Below are 16,918 nucleotides of genomic sequence, written 5' to 3'. Positions count from 1 at the left end.
CCCTTTGAAACGTCAATATTGGACCGCAACATGACTTTTGCTCCCACAAATATTTCTAATTCTGCTGGTAAGCCCCCAGTCTTATTGATATCAGCTGGTATTAGTGTTTCTGTTTTTTTTTTGTATTTTTTTCTGCTTTTTTTGTGTTTTTATTTTTTGTAGAATTTGTTGTTACCATTTTGTTCCCACGAGGACTGGACATTTTTACGGTCGACCCCCCCAGAGGTCCAATAGAGGGGCAAGGCTATGTACAACAAGATGTGCCTGAATCTTGAGGTCAAAACGCTAACGACATATAATTTTTATCCACCCTAATGCCATACAGTTCTCGGCGCGCTTTTATCTTTTACCTTAACTTGGGTGGTGGTACCCCTAGCGAGGTACCATTTTTAGGCACCCTAACGCCACACAGTCCTCGACAAGATACCAGATCTTGACTTGGGTGGGAGAGTCATATTGTAATTTTGTATAGTATACTGTATTATACTTACCAAGCCCTTTATTTTGATACCCATATTGATGGGATTGAAAACTACATTATCCGCCATTTTGTAGCAGTGGCCATCTTTGATTTTGATTTTGTATAGTGCACTGAATTCTACTTGACAAGCCCTTTCATTTGATATCCATATTGATAGGATTAAAAAAAACTAAGTTGTTCGCCGTCTTGTAGCGGCAGCCATCTTGGATTCACAATAATATTGAATATGGATAATTGTATTGTCACCAGAATCAAAGACGTATACCAAATTTCAGATCAATCGGTTAACGGGAAGAGGGTTAAATTTCAATTACTAAATTTGACCCAAACAAACAAACGGGATGAGCTAAATAAAACCGTTTAAAAATAAAGCTGAAGAGTTTGTTTTTTGATGTATGACGGAATTGTTCCTCTTAAAAAGTAAGTACTTACTTAAAAATACATTATAAAACAATTCCCCGCTGGATCTGTCTGCCTGTCTGAACGCGATTAACAAATAACTACACCACTGAATTCGATGGAATTTGGTATGGAGACAATTTGGGATCCTGGGAAGGACATAGCCTCATAGGCTTTTTTTATCCCGGAAAATTTGATCACGCGTGTGGAGCCGCGAACAAAAGTTAGTAACTATTACTATAAAATGCATTACCTACACCGTTTGTAGCACAATATTTGGCAACAAGTATCTTAATATAATTTATATTATGTAAAAGAGCTGCAAATGTATCTTCATATATATGAGGTCGTGGTAAAATGATAGCATTAAGTCGTATGTGTTGTTGACCGTGATTATGTAATAGCGTCTATAACAGGGTTAGGGGCAGGATGACGTCATTTAGTCGGCAATAAAAATATTATTATTTATTGTACGTATACCTAGTACGGGCTTCAGTTATCGTTCTGTGCCTGCTGCAGCCTATTGCCTCGAAGTAAGTATTGTAATGCTCTTTGCTAGATTTTTTTTCTCTGTTCTCTTTTCTACTGCCTAGTACATAATCTCAGTTGCTTGTCATTGTTATGAGCTCAGTACATAATGCAAAGAGAATAATAATATATATGGAAATGATTCCATGGGGATACAACAGTTGTCATGGTGACACACATAGTATTGTGCGTATCCATAGCAACCGCGACGCGTCATTCATATTTCATTGTTATTTTCCCAAAGAGCAACATATTGAGTTCGGAAATATTTTATTTTGAGTAGCGTTAATCGTAATTAGCGTTGTGTGTACGTGTAGTTACGGATCATACACATAATACATTCGTTTCATAAGGTGATGTAAGGTACGAATTAAAGTACACAATTTGTTAAAGAAAATCATAGTTCTTGTTCAATAAAATTATAGGTAATATACATAAGTAAATACCTATCTGCTGTAGGTACTATACTGCAGTCTGTATTTCGACCAATATGGCGATAGGTTCCTTATCTCATCTTCGGATGGAACGCACATGCCAAACATTGGGTGCTCAAGTTGCACCTCTGGCTATATACCTTAGAGAATTAAGGCATGATGTTTGTTTGTTTTGAAACTATAAAATATGTTAAATCTAATGCTTATTAGACAATAAGCAAATAGCTACTACCTATCATACGCACTTTATACGCATCTACACCTAAATGTATACACATAGAATCATAATATGATGGCTCTTCGGCGGCACCTTTTTATAACTTCACTGACGTGATCAGAGCCCACGGCTTCTCTTAGCCTCGTCTTTGGATTATCCATTAATTATCAGGTACAATATATTACGTTTATGAGGCAGCGATGGCGAGTGGTGACAGCAGACGAAGCAAGCGGACATCGAAGCCAGCCCCGAAGCCGCCGCCCGGCGCGGCGCCGTGCCCGTCGCGGTTCGTGACGCCGGCGCGGTCGCAGCCCGGCCTGCCGCGCATGCCGCGAGCCGGCTACGACCGCGAGCTAGGGCGGGACAGCGTGCTGCTGCGCGCCGCCAACAATTACTACCCAGAAGGTGTGTTCCAACTAACAAAGTCGGGCGACTTTCAAGCAATGGTAATATTGTAGAATGGAGCGCACTGCTTTAATATTTTAAACACTGCACAGCCCACAATGCTCCAGACATCGCCCGCATTCTTATTGTTGTGTCTTATAAATACGCAACTGTCAAACCATAATACATATTATATATTCTGACAGTATCAGTTGAGTGCGCTGTGAGCCGTATCACGTCGTATTTATTGATGTATATATTTTTGTTGTTCTTTGAACGAGTTCATCTTTAATAAGTACTAGGATCTCCACCGATTTTGACAAAAAACATCTATACTTATAATAAATCTGATAAAAAAATTAACAGATAGGTATTTCAGTCATTTATGGTTAAGTACGCAAAGTCTTGGAACAAAGATTTAACACCTAGCCATTATCGAGTCGACCCTTGATTCATAAACTTATGTTTTCAGGTGAGGGTGAAGGCGGATGCAGTGAGTTCCCACCGCTGATGCAGGCCAGGTCGTGGACCAGGGGCGTGCCGTACCGGGACAGCATCAACCACGCCAAGCCCGCCGACTCCATCGGTACGAGTACAAACTAAAATCAACCCAAAAGTGCCTATGACATATAATATTTTTTTTAACCCGGTTATTTTTTATGAACTGGACTATTTTACTAATTCCATTAAATTTCGCGATGTTCTCCTTTACGTGCAAAATTATTGCACTATTCACTATTACAGCTTCCGTAAGAAATGGGAAACATTTGTATTAAAACAATTGTATTTCAATAGTCACAGTAAATTAGGTCCAAAAACAAAAAAAAACTTATTTAATGAGGAACACAAAAAGGTTAATAATAATTATACTTATATTTGTAGGCAACTGCTACACTCCGGCAACGAAAACGATGCGCGGCCTTAATATGCCGCCAAAAAAGCGAGTACCACCGCAACTATTCGGCCCTATCGGACCTAATGGGGAGCTGCAGTTCCCGCCGCTTAAGCCCTGGCACGAGAGGGAGAAGGAAAGACTCGACGCCATCGAGAAAGAGAGGAATAAAAGGACGCTGCCTAAAGGTGGGAGACATTAGTGTGTACCCTAGTGACAACACACTATCCTCGGAGTGAAACTTTAAATATTAAAGATTTTGATGGAATAAGAGGCTAAAACTTTTACACAACTTATTACGCAACTTTGATTTTGAATACTACCTAAAATATTATGAACGGTTTCTTCACTATTGATTGCAATACATAATATACTTAATATTATGTTCTTTCAGGTTTAGTTTTGTTAGAAGACCTGGTTTCTGGAGCCTATGACAGAAGAAAGGCAGAAGCGGCTGAAGCCAAACGAAGAAAAATCGAAAAGAGGAAACAAGAGAAAATCTCGGCCGAAATAGCTGCCCAAGAGGCATTAAAAAAGTAATTTACTTACTATTGGTGCTATCTTACACACTCTCTTATTATTACTAGGTATTACACAAACTGAATGTTCCCACATCGCTGCGACTCATCGACTGCGCGATCTGGCAGGTAGACAGTTCGTCCAGTACGACACCTAACGCTAAGCTTGAGAGTCGAGGCGTTACATTTCTTGAAACAATATGCCGATTGGTCTTAATTGTAGGCCGAAATAATGTGAGAAACCCAGTACTCTTGACTTATGTACCTATGGTATTAATTTATATGCCGCTGTTACTATTTCAGTTTTATTTTGTTATTGCAGACATTTGGCAAAATTGGAATTCGAGCTGCCCCGCGACCCTGATCAGCAGAAATACGAGATGTTGCGAATCACCGAAGAGGAGCAATACAGGCCCATACACCCCAAGGATTTAGAGAGGATTCAGTACTATTTGACCACGGTCAGTATTAGCTATGAACATGTCTCATTTTAAGTACTTAACTCTGGTATTGCAATTATAGCAATGGATATAAAAATAAGTTTTTGTACCTACTGAGGCCTTGAAAAAAGTTGACTTTTTCCGTGTAGGCTATATCACCGAAGCACCTACCAGCTTACCCCGAGGAACTGTACAAGCGCGCCAAGGTGGTGGTAGACCGGCAGACCGCGGCAATCAAGAAACGCTTGCTGATACTGACATACCAGGCGTGCGTGAGGCAAAGCGAGGCCGACATCAAGGACTTCTTCACCATGGCAATGAAGAGGTTCTCATATTTGTCAACTTATGACAACTTAATACCTACCTCCCCTAAGATAAATCTACAAAATTTATTAGCATATATGCACACATGCATACCTCGTTTCATTTACATAGAATCAAAATATTTTAATTGCACTGCAGAGGTAATTTTTTGAATGAAGTAATAAATAAACTTAATCATAGTAATATAATTCTCGTTGCAAGAGTTGTGCTAGTGCAGGGCCATATTTGTTGCAGATGTCTGTTGTCATACATACTGGAGGATCCAGCGGAGCGGGTGCGCCTGAGCATCGCGTTCGTGCCGCCGCTGTGGCCGGCGCTGGTGGTGCGCGCGCCGGTGCCGTGGCACGCGGCGTACGTGCGCGCGCGACAGGCCATGTTCTACCGCTTTTACCAGGGCAACCCCGTACTGCTCGAGCTCCGTCGCATGTGGCAACAAAAGTGACATATTATTGAATTATTTAAACAATAATAATCTGTTCAAATTGTTATCAAAATCCTAAGAAAAATTATCTAATGTTTCTGGACGACGAGTGCTCGACAATGCCTGGTAGAAGTTTATGATTAAAATTTTCTAAAGGTTTTGCTAGTTTTATATACAGGGTGGATTATTGAGATGAGGCAACAAGACCAGTTGAAATGTGGATTATTGAGATGAGGCAACAAGACCAGTTGAAATGTGGATTATTGAGATGAGGCAACAAGACCAGCTATTTCACTGCTATCGCAGTACAAGAAAAATTTTTTCGGAGACTATCGGTTGTTTTTAAAGATATTGCATAATTTAAAAGGTTAATTGCCATGCGAGCGGTCTGCTGATCTCGTTATACGTATCACTCGGTTGTTTAAAAAAGAAAATACTGCCAGGTATCAAGACATGTTCATCTGCGACATGAACAAGATGCAGGAGTCGGTGCAGTTTCCGCACTACCCGGCGGAGTTCTCGGAGCGGCTGGCGCGGCTGTGCGCGGCGGTGCGCGCCGAGCTCGTCGACAACTGGCTCATCGACGTCGCCGACACCATGATCAAGATGCGCCACCACTGGGCCGTCTACGTCGCCAAGAAGAAAAACGAGTCCACTTTCCAAGTGGAACAATTTTTTAAGTAATTTTTATATTAATCATGAAACAGTAGAACTGCGCCGTAATTTATCTTCAGTGAGGCCACATGCTTGTGAGTTTGTCAGCTTTGCCACATGATTAAGGTATAATATGATGCCTGGCATGAACTTAAGAAGAGCAAGCCTCTTAATGTATATACACAGGTGGTAGGTCGTTCGTATTCGAAGGGCCGTGGGTAGATACTAATGGCGAAGGGCGAAATTTTCCGAGAGGGAGACAAAATATACGTTGTACTTAATAACTAATATTATGTATTTTAAACAATAAAGCCTATTATGATAATATGGTTTCATGCAAACATAAGCGTATTAAAACTTTAAACGCTTCTAGAATCGGTGATTATAAAGAAATAAAGCAACTCACTTAATAATTATTGTTTAAGCACCTATATTCCGTAGGCGCACAAATATAAAAGTAAATAACTAAAAGTAAATTAGACGGTATTGATCGTAAAAACCAATTTTGAAACAATTTAATAGTAAAACGCGCCAATCTTAGGAACTACTAAACCGATTTTTTTCGCTTATGAGGAGCTTACATTGCTCCTAAGATTTATTTATAGGCTACTTTTAATCCAGGAAAATATTTATCCTGGAAAAACTTTTTTACGCGGGCGAAGCCGCGAGAGTTTTTAAGATGATGTCGTTTACTGCATTTAAAACGCTTTAAGAAATTTACTTTACTTTTTGCTGAAATTATTTTACGTCATGCGATAGAAAATTCAATGCTATTTTTTATTGCTTTCTTCACATCATTCGATCACAAAAAAATAACGTGGCCACAGGGAGGTATTCATATTTCATACATTTTGTATTTTTACATACGCATGTTATGTAAATATTGACTTTGTAAATGTGATGGAATAACTGTTTTAGTAACACTATCTTCATAATGGCCCATCGTTGTTACCTGTGTTGCGAGCATGCGCTGACAAACTTTCAGCTTTTATAAAATAACGAAGGTCTGGGGTTCACGGGCTCTTGCTCTACTAGTTGAGGTGTACGTATGAAGCAACCACGGGAGCAACATAATCTCGTATTGACGACAAAACTCCTTAAGTAATGATAAAAAAACATTCTTTCAGATGCATCCATGGTCTGATGTCCAGACAAATAAGAGATTTAGTGGAGAGGAGTGTCAACCACTTTGCAGAGTACTTCTCATATTACCAGGCAAGTTAAATGAGTAGCGAATAGACTGGCTCTACGACGTAATACTTCGACCTTACGGAAAATCATGACGCGTTGATAGTTTTGTTGTTGCGTGACGTGCGTCAGAGATATTGTCAATTTTTTTACTAAACCCCTAACTTCTATTCAAAAAATCACTAATCATTTTCTTAAAAAATATTGATGATTCCACGATTCCTATGATATTGTTACCAGTGTTCAGAGTTGACTCGGTACTTAATTACCATGATCAATTTACTGCATTACTGACTTAGTTTTGATTTGAAATTAAACCGTGAGTCAATGTTATTCCCTGTTCATTCATGAGTTATAAAATAAAAAAAAAACTTTATTGTGGACCATATTTAAAACTACAGTAGCAAAAGTGAACGATAATAGCTGCTGTAGTTAAAACTGTGTTAGCTATCAACGCCCTTGATTCGTGTAGTTGATATATAACATGAGTAAAAGTTTTTTCCAGAGCGGTAACGCGTACAGTGGCGCCTACCGCGACTACATGTTCGTAAAGCGGCCGCTGATAAGGATCAAGGTGGTCGCGCACCCCGGCACCACCAACATTACCTTCGAGCCCACTCTCGACCAGATGAAGGTGCACATCGTGAAGTGGTTCCACTCCATCATCAACGTCAACTACCATTTGCCGAGCGTCGACAGCATCATGTATCCAGGTGAGCAAGGACACGAGTATTGTTTATCTAAGTAGGCAGTAAACTTGACGTAATGAGTGTTGTGTTCACTGTAGCTGATATAATTATTAACTATCTTTTTTTTAGGCGCCAGTCGTCCAAAGCCGTACTTGCTGGCAGTGTATCCTGACGAAGGCTACATGGTGGACACCATCAACCGCTGTATACGGGACTTCTGCGCCAACCGGCCCGGCCCCATCAGCTTCCTAAGTAGTTTCCAGGAGTACTTTTATATCCTCAACGGAGAAGCGTACCAGGAGCTCATGCAGTTTTATGCACAGGAACCTGCTCCTTACTTGAAAGTCAGTATAAATAATCATAAAATTATTTACTCTTTTTTTTATCAATTGTGGTTTTAGTATTTTGTACAGAGAAAAACAGATAATCATGAGCCATTTAAGGGCAGGGATACCATCCAATTGAAATATATTTTTTCCAATTTCATGTATATTGACTTTAATGGACGTTAAATGACGGTTTATTAAAATTCTACGTATAATTGCTTCTATCATTAAGCAAGCGCAGCGCTTACATTCTTGTGCGACGCCTACTAGCAATCTTCCCGTTCAGAGTATACAGGTCATGCCTATATAGTATATTATGAGTAAGGAAATCCATCCTACAGGACTTCTCAGCTCGCATCTACATGTACGAGAAACTGCGCGACGAGGTGGTATTCCTGCGGCGCGACATCCCGCTCAACATGGTGATGCTGGACTGTGGTCCCATCAACGACGCCATGTGGGACATCGTCGACGGCCTGCGCCGCCAGATCGTCGACCACTTCACCGCCGTCAACAGGAAGTGGAATAGGGCGTCAGTCAATTTAGATATTAAATCATAATGATTATAATAAAATGATGAGTAAATATTCTTGTCGGTGCAGCTCATGAATGCAGTTCTCTGTGTATGGCTCCATAAAGAATATCAGTTTTGGGATCTTGATTTCATACAATTCTCAGGGTGAACCCATCGATAAGAGCGTACTATGAACTATCATTATAGAACTTATAAACATACTTTCCATATTTAATATTGAAGTATATAAAAATCGTACCACGCTTTTTTGCGAGTTAAGCTTTTGACGCCTTTCATTATCATCTCCTTGTCATTGCCGAAACCCAATAATTAGGACATAAATAGTAAAAGTTGTCTAATCGTATTGGATTTACAGTATCTGCAACGTGTACGAGGAGATGGCGGCGCGCGCGTCGGAGAGCCCCGAGACGACGGCGCAGCTGGTGGAGCTCATCGGCTACATCCAGGACTGCCGCGACTGCGCCATGTTCGACCTGCGCGAGAAGGCGCGCACCACCGCCGAATACGTGCTGTTTCTCATGCAGCATGCGCATCTCTCTTGTAAGTTTTATCAAACAAATCATTATAGAACAAAGTACGTACGTATAAGAAATACAAAGTGTCCCAAAAGTCTATTGTAAAATAAAAAAAAAATATTTGAATTTATTCAATTTAAAAAAAAAGGAACGTTTAAAATATAGTTACTAATATTTTGATTCTTAAAAATAATTTCATCTATATGTGCACCGTTATTCTGCTGCCACACTTCTAAGAGGGAAGCAAAATATTGAAAAACAGTTCGGCACATGATCTCCTCGATTCCTAGCATTTCTTTTCGAATATTGCGGTTGTAATTAATTTTGCTGTATACCTTTGATTTAAGGTAGCTCCACAAAAAAAAACCCGTGGATGTCAAATGGGACCCTGCAAAAAATTATTCATAAGTAACGAATATTTACGTCAATAATCCTGATTTTAGATTTATGGTTTTTTGATCACGCTGTCTCTTAGCGCGCTTAACTGAAGTGAATGAACTAAGTCACAGCTGATGATATTATTACCGAACCTATAGGGTTCAGAAGGTCAGCTCACAAATGAACTCCCAATACGTTCACTAACTTGGTTGCAGCAGTTCATTGAGTCAATAATTAATTACTACAAAAAATATTTCGTCAATTATAAACGTTATTTTCGTTAATAAAATAGTTTTCTTACCAAAAATTACCTACATAATTACTAAAGTTACAAGATTTTAATCTATTGGTATCGTATTTTTTTATATTCTACATGATATTCCGACATTTATTTTAATTCCAACATTAATATTTCGGTTTGTCATAATATCTAAAAGAAGACTACGTAGACATTACCGAACGTCATATTATGCTTTCTGTACCATTTCTTTGCTAGATAGGTACACTATGGCAATGCGTCCGAGTCTTTGACCGAGTCCGAAGAGCGCGCGTTAATTCAATACAATAGTCGTACTCTTTCTCGCCTAAACTCGCAGTGTTGTCAGTATAAACTTTTTTACCAAAAAGCTTGCTAAAACGACACAGCATTTTAAAAATTCTGATATTAGATTTTTTTTATTACGTGATGTTCTAACAGATTTAACACACAATTGTATTAAAAAATAAAATAAGTAATGATTTATGATGCAATGATTAATGAAAAGTCTGCCTAATTAAAATAATACACAGCAATATTTCAGTATTTTTGAAACATTATTTTAAGTAATAAAGTATAATAGAGATTTTGGATTCAGTCATTCATTTTCAATAGGCATACAGGGCATACAGGGCATATAAAATAAACAAGATATTGCACAATAAGGTAATAATAAAAAAAAGTTTGGTAACACTACGAGGCCACGTGTTAGTTGTAAAACTCTGGCTCGTCAAATATCGTGTACCTCCAGACTAGTGTTGCCAGGGTCAATTTGTTTAAAATCAAGAAGGTAAAACAAATCGAGATTTAGTGTTGTAGATCGGGACATAAAAAAAGCAAGTATTTTTTTTTAAATTTAAGTTTTATGTATTGCGTTTTACAAAAAAATATCACTGCAAATCATGCTAAAGTTGCATTTTAATTTGGATTTCGGTTTTAACATCAAAGCACAGATCGCCGGGTAGTCGCATCTCTAAGCAAAAGAATAAAACAAAACTGTACCTTCAGCGCTAGTGAGATGATACGTGCTATTTTGATTGCATTGTCGCACTCAACACAGTGATGAATGCGTAGTTTATTTTTTCATAATACTTAATGGTTTTAATAATTTTATTGGTGCAAAATGGGTCACGTCCCCAGAACTCTGAAAATCGGGACATCAGGCAACACTACTCCAGACCCTTGCCGCTACTTTGTGGAATTCGCTAAACTGGTGTGTTGATGGTGTGTTGCGTTTTGGTCGGTCAGGCACAAAGAAATTTAAAGTGGTCCCCTAAATGCGACCTTAACACGTATAAAATAGAGTCTATTTTTAGAAATATTTTTTGTCATTTTGAATATTTTACGATCGCGAAGTTGCATCGTTGACGTGTACCCGAAACGAACTAATCACAATCTATTGATTATGTTTCTATCGGAGGCTGTCATTACGATTTTAATGTGGATTTATGAATTTGCGATAGGTACTGAATGGAAAAATCCTATACCATTTTATCCGACCCGGGATTCGATCCCGTGACCTTAGTAAAGCATCCGTACTATAATACAACTGCGGCACCGAGGTAGTCACAAAATAACTGTATTAAAAATACTTTGAAGTATGAAACAACTTTTAAAGGAACAAGCAATCTACAAATCATCATTAGGTATTGGTAAACGCATTTACTATTTTGAAAACATGTTAAGATACCTATTAGACGCCGCGCCGCGCCGTGACGCATCCCGTCGCTCGACATTTTTACCTCAAATTATCACATTACCTAATTATTATCAAGATTGTAACTTCGTTATTAATTGTTCGTGTGAATTGCCAGACTTGCAGAATGATATTTTATTGTTATGAGTGTTATAAATCTAACCATTGGACGTATTTATTATACCTACTTATCTACTCAAATGGATGAACTACCTACATTAGAATGTGTGTGTTTTGATTTAAAAGAATGAAACCACTTTAAAATTACGGAAATCACGTGTTATGTGTACCTAACTTATGCAGTTGTGGTTGTTTGATTAGTGTCGTTTGCTTATGATGATAGTTTGAGCATAGAAAATATTGTTCCAATGAAATGTGATGATTAGTGCGTGATGTTTATGTTGGCGTTGGATGTCCATCTGCAAGGTGGACAGACGACTTGATAAACGTCGCGGGAACACATTGGATGCAGGCAGCTTTCGACAGGTCCGTCTGGAAATCTTTAGGGGAGGCCTATGTTCAACAGTGGACTTTATGTGGCTGATGATGATAATGATGTTTAGGTATGTGTCTTTTTGTAACGTCGGCGTAGCGTCGTCGCTGCTGGTCTAATTGTTGATTGAGTGATGTGGCACGACACAAAAGCCTAGGTAGTTAAAGCGCCGACATCAGCTGTTCGGTTGCGGCGCGGCGCGCGGTGCGACGAACTACCCTTGCGCTCCGAGTGTGCATCACTTGTTCGTGTGCGTGAGCATAATATTATCAATGACTGTGTGCGATGTTGTCGCTCCGACGAATTCTAGTATAGTAGTAGTGGCAAAAGGTGTGTAAAAATAAAATGACTATTTGAATATTTATTTTGTTTGAAAATGTTACTTTTTTGTTTTTGACCTTAGGTTAGAGTAACTTATAGTAAACTGCTTCTTTCAAGATGACTTTCTCGCAGTTAAATTTCAGTCTAGGGTTACAAAATGACCCTGTATATTATAGGGTGAAGACATAAATCTTTACGCAATATGCGATGTAAGGAATTTTTAGGGATATTAAAGAAAATTACCCTTTAGCGATGACAGACAGTGAAATTCGGTCTTACCGACTGTCGTACGCTCTCCACACTTCCTTCGGTTATTTTTTTTCTTTGTCCCGTCTGAGGTTTGTTTATTGTTGATGTTACCTCTTTAAATTATTCTGCCCATGTTTTCATGAAATAAATATTCGGTGCTTCATTTATGTAACGTACTTAATTTATAAAATTGCCAACATTGTCGCCGCGCCATACGCCTGCTCAGCACGATTTGACGATCACGAGCATTCAGCACGCACGTTTCGCTCACGTAAAATGATCCATATCGGCCAAATTTCCAAGGCGCGGCTGGCGAGAGTTACGGAAATACTTTCGCACAATCCAAAACAAATGTAAAATAGATTTACAGAACACCTTGTACTAATAATTTGTTTTTCTGTTAATGTTCCTTATCATTCTAGTCGAAGATATAAATCTCAACACACGGGTGTTCCTTTGGCCGCTGGATATGGAGGACACAATCGACCTCACTCTCAAGACTTTGACCACCAAGAAAACCATGGCGGAAGACAAATTGAGAAGTCGGAAGACGATATTCGAGGAGAAACTGAAGAAACACGAGAAAGAGTTGGAGGTGTTCAGGCGGTTCGACCCGCCACTGCTCAACCTCGACCTCCTTAAAGAGGTGGTGGCCAAAGTGGATGATATATTCAATAATTTAATGGTACGTGACATTCATAATGAAGTTATTAAATAAGCGCAGACATACTATTTACAAAAAGAATTACAACATGTTAAATAAAAAATAGAAAAATTATAATAGTCAAATGCAGGTAGATATTGTAACTTTAACTTTTAGGACTACCGTCCCGTGACCATGATGCTGTAAAGTCTTTTAAACGATGGAAGAAAATTAAAATAAAACAATCCCCGAAATAATCCGGTAACAAATTTTATTTCGATTTCTAACATTCGCGTAAACATAAAAAATCATTATGCTCTACAATTTAAATTTTACCACGTGTATCGTTATTTTCGTTCAGGAAGACAAGCGTGAGGCCGAAAATATAATAAATGAAGAGGTGCTGCTCGACCAAGAACAGTCGGTGTATTTCAGTCTGCAGACTATGCTGACGGGCATCGACCCCTTCCACAAACTCTGGCACACTGCCTACGACTTCTACGAAGGCTATGAGAAATGGTAAGGCAGCAATAATGTCAACCATATTTTGTACGTAAATGTATGTAGTTTCATAAACTCATATACTCTTCACTCAGATTTTGTGTGCTCATCAATTGTTTAATGAAGCTAAATTTCCCCTGTTTTATAACTGACACTAGATTTATAGTGTTTTGAACATCTCGATTTGAAAGACGTGATGGTAAAAGGTACCACGGTCCATTCCTGGGGCTGAACGCGGAGCAGATCTCAGAGGACGTGGAGGCGTGGTGGAAGCTGCTGTATAAACTCGGCAAGCAGCTGTTCGAGTATCCCGGCGCCAAGCGCATCGCTGACATGGTGCGCAACAAGGTGGAAAAGTTCAAGGTGTTGCTACCCGTGCTCTGCGCTATATGCAATAAGGTACCGACAATTACGGCCGCAATAATACTTTTAATATAATTTTTAAGGATATCCATCTAAATAATTATAATAATATGATTCTTAAAAGTAGCTATTGGAACAGTGATAGAGAAAGTAATGTGGGGGTATCAGGGCATGCGCGAGCGGCACTGGGCGCGCATCAGCGAGCTGGTGGGCGCGGAGGTGGCGCACGGGCCGGAGTGCTCGCTGGCCGACATGGTGGAGCAGGGCGTGCACGTGTTCGGCGCGCAGCTCGAGGAGATCGAGCAGTACGCCTCCAAGGAGTACGCGCTCGAGAAGGCGCTGCTCAAGATGAAGGACGAGTGGAGAGGCATCAAGTTCGAGGTCATGCCTTACAGGTCATTCATTCATGTCAATATAATAATTTCATTGCTTAACATTATTTGAAATCGCGCTGTGATGATGATTGGATTCATTTATAATAATTAACGCTTTTGCTGTAATTTTCAATCTGCATCTATTATATCGCGAATAATAATTACAAAAATATGTCAATAAGTAATGTTTTTAAATGCTTAGTAAATCGTAGGTATGTTTAGTTTGTTTAGCACTGCATTTTATTTAATGCATTAATACTTATGTATATTATGTAAATACAAAAATAATATGTTTTTAACAGAGACACCGGCGTCGGTATCCTAACTGGGCTGGATGATATCCAGCAGCAGCTGGACGACCATATCCTGAAGTCGCAGACGATGCGCGGCTCGCCGTACGTGAAAGCGTTTGAGGCAGACATGGTCGCCTGGGAGGAAAAGCTTATCAGTATGCAGGACATCTTGGACCAGTGGTTGCAGGTTCGTTTGCACTACCTAGTTTATAAAATATCTGCGTACAAATGTCTAAAAACAAAACGCGTGTGTTATGTACGCACATGAGAAGATATACTTCGTTTGCGTAACAAGGTTATATCTTTTAAACAATTTAATCCTTCGCGTTATCTTATGTTATAATAGCATTACTAACGCAAACAATAAATTATGCAAAGCAACAGGTGAATTTAGAAAATAATGTTCCTTATTGGGACTCTTTCCCTTATATACAGCAGTTAACTGAGTCATATTTGATGATTCATAGTGCCAAGCGACTTGGATGTATCTGGAACCGATCTTTTCTTCTGAGGACATCATGCGACAAATGCCTACTGAGGCGAGAAACTTCAAAGATGTGGACAAGGAATGGAAGACCATTATGACCGCCACGCAAAAGGAGCCCATGGTCCTCCCAGCTACCGACTACCCGGGCCTCTTGAAGAAGCTGCGCCTGAACAACGCATTGCTGGATGATATACAGAGAGGACTGAACGACTATTTGGAGAAAAAGAGACTGTTCTTCCCCAGGTGCGTTATGGTGTTATTGATAATTTATTATTTTTGTATTCTGCCTTATCCTCTGACATACAAATATACTTATTAATGTCTGATAGTTACAATATTTTTTATTATTGACATGTATATATATATCAATACCCGATCGGTATAGATATTGGAAAGTATCAAAAGCGTTAATGATGTGCGCGTGCCGCGTAGAAGCAAATAATAAGAACAATAATTATAATTATTATTGAAGGTCGATTATTTAGCCACGAGGTTTGCAAAATATTATTAGGCGTGGCGATTTACATTTACAACATTGTGTATGGATAAGTGACTTATAAGTTCAATGACTGGATAAATAGGTTCTACCAGTATAACTATCATTACATGTTTTGATTCAAACACTCAAAAAAAATCCTTTACCTAAAGGTACAACATATATTAATCATAATATTATATTATGGTACAAGCTGTTGCTCTCGGTTTCCCGTATCTGTTTGGTAGTTTTTGTGTTTGTCGCGTTTAGAAACCGACGCGACTCGGGGCTTCTTTTTATGCTACGTAAATATGAATAAAATCCACTCAATTTGAATTCCTTACCTCATGTTTCCAGGTTCTTCTTCCTCTCCAATGATGAATTGTTGGAGATCTTATCTGAGACTAAGGATCCGATGCGAGTGCAACCGCACCTCAAGAAATGCTTTGAAGGCATCTACACGCTGGATTTCAACGCTGCCAAAGAGATCATCGGCATGGCGTCTGCTGAAGGGGAAATTGTCAAGCTATCTTCGAGTATACAGCCCGCTGATGCTAAGGTAAGGATGAAAAAGTAGTGATTAATTTTATTTAACATTGAAGCTCATTTTTAACGAAGTAATTTGAACGCCTTATAAAACTAAAGTGGCTCGTAAAAAGTTTAATTCATAGATTTTCTGTTAATAAGTAAATGAGAGGCTCTACCATATTTCTCCTCCTTTATTTTCCTTAATGATCGGTACGACAACTAGCGATATATTAATATCAGGTGTCCACAGGCGTCGATGATGAGTGAAGTGTTTGTATGCAGGGTATGGTGGAACGGTGGCTGCAGCAGCTGGAGCACCAGATGATGGTGAGCCTGCGCGACGTGGCGGCCGAGTCCATCACCGCCTACACCACCGCCGTGCGCGAGGAGTGGGTGCTGGCGTGGCCCGGACAGATCGTACAGGCCGGCTCATGTGTGCATTACACTACCGAGGTACGTACAACATCTATGCATGCTATAATTAATACACCTAGCCCATAATAAGCATTAAAGTTGCACATACTATTATGATAACGGAATAAATAAGACATTTAACTGTTAGGACCAAACATATAAGTATTTACAGTTATACAAAAGGCTGTTACAGCCACGTCAGTATATTGTATCGTTGCGTCCGCTGTCGCAAACAGGTTTAAAGGTAAAAGGTGGCCCGTGTAGTGTTTATGTTTGTGTAGTAGTGCGTTCGGTTGTGATCGACAGGCGATCGAGGCGATCAAGACGAACAGTCTGCCGGCGCTGGTGGAGCGCAGCACGGCGCAGATCACCGGCCTCGTGTACCTCGTGCAGGGCGAGCTCGAGCCCGGACACCGCGTCACCGTCGAGGCGCTCATCGTGCTGGACGTGCACGGTACCCACCCTCAACCGCACATTGCTTGAATTGCTATAAATAAATAAC

The 16,918-nt window shown here is 39.6% G+C and overlaps 3 protein-coding genes across 3 annotated transcripts in view; all 3 read left to right on the top strand.

The window, feature by feature from the left end:
- Positions 1–2,238: 2,238 nt before the first annotated feature.
- On the top strand, positions 2,239–4,981 carry LOC119189108 (dynein heavy chain 3, axonemal-like; the record flags this gene model as incomplete). The annotated part of the gene is made up of 7 exons (XM_037437944.1): positions 2,239–2,464; positions 2,916–3,029; positions 3,326–3,523; positions 3,730–3,871; positions 4,176–4,314; positions 4,443–4,618; positions 4,852–4,981. Coding segments are annotated over exons 1-7 (1,104 nt in total), but the record flags the coding sequence as incomplete, so codon positions are not given.
- Positions 4,955–6,930, top strand: LOC119189072 (dynein heavy chain 3, axonemal-like). The gene is made up of 3 exons (XM_037437801.1): positions 4,955–5,055; positions 5,482–5,718; positions 6,820–6,930. Exons 1-3 carry the CDS (start codon positions 4,991–4,993, stop codon positions 6,914–6,916), a joined length of 399 nt encoding a protein of 132 aa, XP_037293698.1. The 5' UTR covers positions 4,955–4,990; the 3' UTR covers positions 6,917–6,930.
- Positions 6,931–7,264: 334 nt separating this feature from the next.
- LOC115447080 (dynein heavy chain 3, axonemal) overlaps positions 7,265–16,918 on the top strand; it is a 36,513-nt gene continuing 26,859 nt past the window's right edge. Inside the window, exons 1-13 of the mRNA XM_030173996.2 lie at positions 7,265–7,593; positions 7,699–7,913; positions 8,237–8,427; positions 8,786–8,970; positions 12,761–13,023; positions 13,343–13,500; positions 13,689–13,881; positions 14,014–14,240; positions 14,522–14,699; positions 14,980–15,242; positions 15,832–16,033; positions 16,285–16,455; positions 16,723–16,870. Coding sequence (XP_030029856.2) covers positions 7,365–7,593; positions 7,699–7,913; positions 8,237–8,427; positions 8,786–8,970; positions 12,761–13,023; positions 13,343–13,500; positions 13,689–13,881; positions 14,014–14,240; positions 14,522–14,699; positions 14,980–15,242; positions 15,832–16,033; positions 16,285–16,455; positions 16,723–16,870 — 2,623 coding nt within the window. The 5' untranslated portion in view covers positions 7,265–7,364. The remainder of the gene's footprint in view (positions 7,594–7,698; positions 7,914–8,236; positions 8,428–8,785; positions 8,971–12,760; positions 13,024–13,342; positions 13,501–13,688; positions 13,882–14,013; positions 14,241–14,521; positions 14,700–14,979; positions 15,243–15,831; positions 16,034–16,284; positions 16,456–16,722; positions 16,871–16,918) is intronic.

This window comes from Manduca sexta, chromosome 12 (assembly GCF_014839805.1).
Source record: "Manduca sexta isolate Smith_Timp_Sample1 chromosome 12, JHU_Msex_v1.0, whole genome shotgun sequence".
Lineage (NCBI taxonomy): Eukaryota > Metazoa > Arthropoda > Insecta > Lepidoptera > Sphingidae > Manduca > Manduca sexta.
This window is presented reverse-complemented; position numbering and strand designations above follow the sequence as displayed.

Coding starts and splice junctions, on each gene's coding strand:
- LOC119189072 (XM_037437801.1), top strand. CDS start 4,991: ATGTTCTACCGCTTTTACCAGGGCAACCCCGTACTGCTCGAGCTCCGT. Junction 5,056..5,481: donor CGTCGCATGTGGCAACAAAA/GTGACATATTAT, acceptor AAATACTGCCAG/GTATCAAGACATGTTCATCT. Junction 5,719..6,819: donor CAAGTGGAACAATTTTTTAA/GTAATTTTTATA, acceptor ACATTCTTTCAG/ATGCATCCATGGTCTGATGT.